Source organism: Rana temporaria, chromosome 1 (genome assembly GCF_905171775.1).
Source record: "Rana temporaria chromosome 1, aRanTem1.1, whole genome shotgun sequence".
Taxonomy (NCBI): Eukaryota; Metazoa; Chordata; class Amphibia; order Anura; family Ranidae; genus Rana; species Rana temporaria.
In genome coordinates this window covers 216,200,121-216,206,135 of record NC_053489.1, presented here as the reverse complement: position 1 = coordinate 216,206,135, position 6,015 = coordinate 216,200,121, and the positions used below count along the sequence as shown (strand labels likewise).

Genomic DNA, 6,015 nt, shown 5'->3' with positions numbered 1-6,015 from the left:
GGCTTCCGATTGATCCAACTTTACACTCAGATGCCTGGGCCAGCCCTTCTCTCAGCAGGCTGATGGGAGACTGAGCATGCCACAGCCTGGCCCTCTAGTGAGCGCTGGAGGGGCATAACATCACTGGATCTCTGCTCACCAAAAACCGAGCGATCAATGGGCTTTGATCAGTTCTCAGTCGTAGAAGCAGCAGGGGACCAATGCTACATTCACCTAGGCAACTACAAAATTTAGGAACCCATACTTTTAATGTACGCTTGCCATAAACTATACAATAGCACTGTATTACTTAGTGAAGATAACCATTAACACTTTAATTCACACACAGGACATTTAGTCCGATTCAGTTGAAAGCTGTAGCATAGGCAGGACACTGGTTTGTAAAAAGAAACATTTAATGTTAGAAAACCATAGAAAATAAATAGTTTCTTTTTTTCCCCCTCACAAACTTTTTATAACCATTAAGGAGTGAACATACATAGGAATCAAATCTCAGTAACAAAAGATACAGAGGGGCATCATGGAAAGGAGTTGTTCCCTTCAGTCATTACACTTTCAAAATATTTGCATAGTCCATTTATTTCAGGAATTTAACCCGACTTAAACAACAGAATTGCAACTTGGCCCAAGTAGAAGTAAATGAAATGCTTGGTCTCATGTGTGACGTAGCTGCCAAAGTTTCTTCCCACAATGCAGTGCCATGTAGGGTTATATTTCTTGTCAAATTCCTAGAAGAAAATATTTGGGTCAATATATGTGACTGAAAATTAACAATTTAAAAACACTGCAAAATTAGCAACATATAGCAAAGATTAGCATTATGCTGTCAGAGTGAAAACCAAATTTACTTGGTTATAGCCGAGTAGTACTGCCTTCAGCACTTTTTCAACATGTTAATACAAATAATTCTGTGCAGTGCAGCTGCCAAACAATCTTGCATCAAAAATGGATGTGAATCTTCTAGATGGTTGCCAAGCCACACTGCACCCCAGGCCTGGCTTCAGATTCCCAAGCACAATACAGAAACATTTTTACAATAGGAGATTCAACCTGTATGTGCCTAAAGCATTCATAACCCCTTTTTATGACCCATATTGGTAAGGGGGTCTATCCTGTGGCTTCTCTGGTCTGCAGCAGACCTACAGCGCTCCCACCAACCTTAAAATCAAGGTTGCGATTATGCAGTACACTATACAATCTGGATTGCAAACATTACAGTCTTATAGATAATGTACTGTAATATGAGGTTAAACCTAAACAATCCATTTCGTTTGTATCCAATTAGGCAGAGGTCCTTGTCCTACATATCTGATGGCAGATAAAGATTTAGATCTACCATCAACTATGCAATTCAAAGGCCTGGTTAAATTGATAGCAACTAAATAGACTATAGCCTTTGCTGTAGCCCAAACAGGCATTCACAGCCAAAAGGTTGCCAGCATGGTTGTTCAAAAGCCAGTTGTACACGGCTGAAAGTCAGCCTGTTTCTACTTTACTGTCCGAATTTAGACAATTGGCTCATGTGTACCCAGCTTAAGGGGCTGTCCTCATATTGAATAATTTTGGTCAAAACAATGTACAAAAGGTCATTAGCCATTCAAAAGGAACCAATCAGGAAGGGATAGACTGCCTTGACAGTGAGATTTTTTGTCTCTCCTAAAGCTCCCCATACAATACCTCAGCTTAGAATTAGCAGGAAACTTTGAAGGAAAGCAAAGTCTTAGACCCCTTTCACACTGAGGAGTTTTCCAGGCGGTACAGCGCTAAAAATAGCGCTGCTATACCGCCTGAAAAACTCCTTCACTGCCTACTTAATGTGAAAGCCTGAGTGCTTTCACACTGAGGCGATGCGCTGGCGGGAGAGAAAAAAAAATCTGTCAGCAGCATCTTTGGAGCGGTGAGAGAAGCGGCATGTAAACCGCTCCTTCCCATTTAAAACAATGGGAAACCGCGGCAATACGGCCCGCAATGCGCCTCTGCAGAGGCACATTGCGGGTGGTATAAACCCTTTATAAGCCGCTAGCGGGGGGTTAATAGCGCACCGCTAGCAGCCGATTCCCGGCGGTATAGCACCGCTATACCGCCACCACGGCTCCCGCTCCAATGTGAAAGGGGCCTAAATGTAGGCACCTCTTAACACCCACCCCATCAGCGGCTGCTTTTGGCAGAATAGGATGGTTTAGAGCAGGGGTGTCCAAACTTTTTTTCAAAGAGAGCCTAATTTGATGACGTGAACATGCGTGAGAGCTGACCATTTTGCCTGACATTCTTTGAACCATTAAAATTAAATGCAAATTAACTAATGGTCAAGAGTCCAAGGATGAGCTCAGGTGTGTTATTTGGATACAACATATTTATCGGCATATAACACGCACCTTAACTTTAAAGCCTTTTTCACATTGAGGCGTGGAGCCGCGGTGATGGTATAGCCGCGCTATTTGTAGCGCGGCTATACCGTCGTATTTGCCACGATATTCGGGCGCTAGTGGCCGAAAAAGGGTTAATACCACCCGCGTTTTCCAATTGATTTCAATGGGAAGGCGCGGTATAGGAGCGGTGAACACACCGCTCCTATACCGCAGTAAAGATGCGGCTAGCAGGACTTGGAGCGTTCCTGCTAGCGCACTGCTTCAATGTGAAAGCCTTCGGGCTTTCACATTGAACACTACAGGGCAGGTTTTTTCATGCGGTATAGCAGCGCTATTTTTAGAGCTGTACCGCATGAAAAACGCCTCAATGTGAAAGGGGCCTAAGAGGGAAGTTTCAGAAAAAAAAAAAAAAAAAAAATCTAATTTTAAATAGAGAATTGTGAAGCAAAATAAGGGTCAGTGCAGATGAATGCAGCCTCACCATTGCCATGAATGCGCGATGCTTGGGGATTTGTTGGGGGCTACAAAAGAGATGTATCCAAGTGGAGCAGCATTAAACCAGAAAGCGGGCCGCAATTGGCCTCCGGGCCGGACTTTGGGCATGCCTGGTTAAGAGGCAAAGCTTTTCATACACCCATGCGATTCAATGTGCAGTTGCTCAGCATTGTTCTTTATACACATGGATACTTAAAGTCCGATACAACTACTGATACTTTTACCTTCATGCAGGAAATGCATCAAGCTAAAAAAGGGTCTTGGGTTTAGAGGGGAAAAAAAAAAAGTATAGGCCATCACAGGATTTAGTACATTCTACGGTCCATTTTCAGCCGACAATGGGCTGAAACCTGCCGTTTGCCGACATCACTCAGCCAGGCTCTGAAACAAATCCCTACAATATTGTCAGGATCCACACAGAAATCTGGAACATGTTCTGATGATTTCTGCCCTCCGAAGGGTGGGCACTCCAGCTTATTTTCCGAGCAGCTGGCGTGATTTCACCCATCGCGCATGTGCACATTGTAGGAGGCTTTATTTTTTTGACGGGAGATACAAATTGACGGGCACAATTGAATGCTATGCAAACAGCGGAGGGACACCGTATTTGTCATTGTGCTTTGGGTTTACAGTCTGCTCAAGGTCCAGTTGTGTGCGTGTTGAATGGCGGGGTTGCCCGCCCTTCACCAGCAAGGCATTGACAACTACATTGTCCCTCCACTCTTAATTCTGCCTGTGAAATGGCATCTCCCATCGAAAAAAAAGCCTCCTACAACATACGCATGTACTATGGCGACATCACTCCAGCTGAGGGTGTGTCGGTGTTCTATCGATTTTACGATCAGCTGCAGTCCCCTTCTGTTCTGCACGAGCACAAAAGTGATAGAACACCGACACAGCCTCAACGGTCTGCTGAGATCCTAAATCAGCCCCTCCCACCTCCTCCACAGTCCACCAGTGAGCGCAGGGCAGGGGGAGGTCTGGGCCACGCAGAGCAGAGAGACTGACCGTACCCAGGTCTCAGAATGTTAACTGAGCAATCAGCAGTCTTTGATTTCTCAGTGCAGAGCTGGCAGGGGACAGATGCAGCATTAGATCAATGCTACATCCACCTAGGGGAGTGTAAATTTTCTTTCCCCTAAACCCCATACTGCTCTTTTACAGTGTATTAAAGCCAAGGACACCATTTGGTATTTAAAAAAAAACAAAACAAAACAAAAAAAAAAAAACGCAATTTGTTTTCTTTTGGAATTGTGCCTACCTAGGTGGATCCAGCATCTGTCCCCCCGCTGGCTCTACAACTGAGAACCGATCAAACACTGCTGATCGCTCAGTTCTCATGGGTCCCCAAACAGAGAGCTAGTGACTGTTAGTCACCCCTGTCTGCTTTGGAACGCTGGGCTGTGGAGGGGGCGGTAACAGCCGCCCCAGGCATGTGGGCGGATCCTGACCAGATGGTCGCAATCTTTAAGCCTGCACCGGCTCTGATGTCAGCTGATGGGTCACAGGCGTGCAGAGCGCAATGTGATCTAAAGGAGAAGTGCAGCCAAACGAACGCATTTTACGAAAAAAAGCTCAAGAATAAGTTAATCTCAAAGCAATCAGTGTATGGTAAACATATAGACCTGTTCCACAGAGATAAAATGTGAGCCACGTCCTACCAACAGCGGCTACCATGCTTAGGTGTACATGAAACTACGGTTTGCATGCATCTTAGTCCTACCTAGAAAAAATTGTGAATGCATATTGCTGTCAAGAAGACAATACTGCTGGTTACAGGCATAGTAAATTGCAAGAGTTGAAGTAGTCAGCTTTTCTATCCACTAGCGTATATTAATACGTTCGTTGCACCTTACACATGCTCAGATGTAGGACCCCCTAAAGCAGAGTTGTCTGTGCAGACTTGCCGTGGTATTTTCTAGAACAGCCAAGCCACGGGTTATCTACAGCAGATTCAGTTACGTTGTCTAACAAACAGGTAGGGGAGGGAGACTGTTGGGAGTGGGAAATGTGATCGGACAGAAAGTGTCTGCGGCGGGGTTAGGTTTTCACCTCCTACTAATCAGGTAGGTCAGGAGAAGGCTCACCTTCTTGATATGGGCGGCGATGTCCTTCTCGATGTTGTACTTCTCCAGGGCTTGGGTGGCACACTCCACCGAGTCCTGCTGCATCTCCTCCGACATGTCGGCGTTCTTAATGACGGCTTTTCTTTCACTCATGGTGGCCTGTGAATAGAGACAAGAGATTACCTTGGGGGTCCACAAGACTTGTGCTCACCCTTAGATCTCCATCATTCATTAACACCCCCATTAAGATAGAGCGATTAGAGATATATAAAAAAAAAATTTAATCACCAAAAAAAAAAAAAAAAACAGCTATAGGACTAAGATCTATAATAACCCCCTCTGCCCCCAGCAGCAATAGGAGAGGTAGTCTCACTGGATTTTACTAGAAAGCTCTATAAGTCCCTCCTGGGAAAACGTGGGCTGTAGCTGCCTCAGCTTTCCACACGTTTTCTGTTAAAGCGAGTCCATGACTGACCACCCTACTTGGCCGCCCTCTCTAGTCAGCATCCCCGCACCCATCTCCCGTGCTGGGCTCCCGCTACTTACAGCGTTCCGGGTGTTTTCTCTCCACAGTCACCGCGTTGTCTCACACACTGCTGCTTGGCGCGTTGGGGCGGCTCTATTACTTACTTCCACGCTTTCCCACGCGTCATCTGATTGGCCCGTAGCTCACCCACACGTTTCCTCATTGGCTTCCCAGCGCTACCTCTCCCGGCTCTTTCTTCAGCGTTTTGTTTCGACCCATAGTGCGCCGCGGTCTGGGCGTCTGTTTCCATAGAAACAAGTTCTGCGACAGGCTGTCTCATGCCCCAGGCGGCGTCTCCTTGGGAACGGAGCATCTTCTAAGGAGGGGGCGCGGGCCAGGTGTCGCTGGGTTACTCAGGTAAACGCTAACAAGGGCTGAATGACGAGGCTTGTTATTGTCACCACTTGAGAAGCTCATTTAATGGCCCATTAAGCTCATTCTTCGATTTCTGCACCGACTCATGTATATTGTATATATCAGTTACTAACCTCCGTCATGTGTGTTGGCATTTCCGTGGCCATATGCTGGCACGTTTGCTTTTTTTTTCAGTGTTTTGTAT

General features: G+C 45.9%; 1 protein-coding gene across 1 annotated transcript; it reads right to left on the bottom strand.

Annotated features, from left to right (window-relative positions):
- Nucleotides 1-229: 229 nt before the first annotated feature.
- DYNLL1 (dynein light chain LC8-type 1) lies at nucleotides 230-5,588 on the bottom strand. Its single transcript, XM_040350185.1, has 3 exons — nucleotides 5,477-5,588; nucleotides 4,952-5,089; nucleotides 230-728 (listed from the first exon to the last, which is right to left on the bottom strand). Exons 2-3 carry the CDS (start codon nucleotides 5,081-5,083, stop codon nucleotides 591-593), a joined length of 270 nt encoding a protein of 89 aa, XP_040206119.1. The 5' UTR covers nucleotides 5,084-5,089; nucleotides 5,477-5,588; the 3' UTR covers nucleotides 230-590.
- Nucleotides 5,589-6,015: the final 427 nt, after the last annotated feature.

What these genes read in the sequence shown, in the direction of transcription:
- DYNLL1 (XM_040350185.1), bottom strand. Translation starts at nt 5,083, where the DNA reads ATGAGTGAAAGAAAAGCCGTCATTAAGAACGCCGACATGTCGGAGGAG. An exon ending in TCGCCGCCCATATCAAGAAG is followed by an intron (nt 729 to 4,951) that starts GTGAGCCTTCTC and finishes ATTTTCTTCTAG; the next exon opens with GAATTTGACAAGAAATATAA.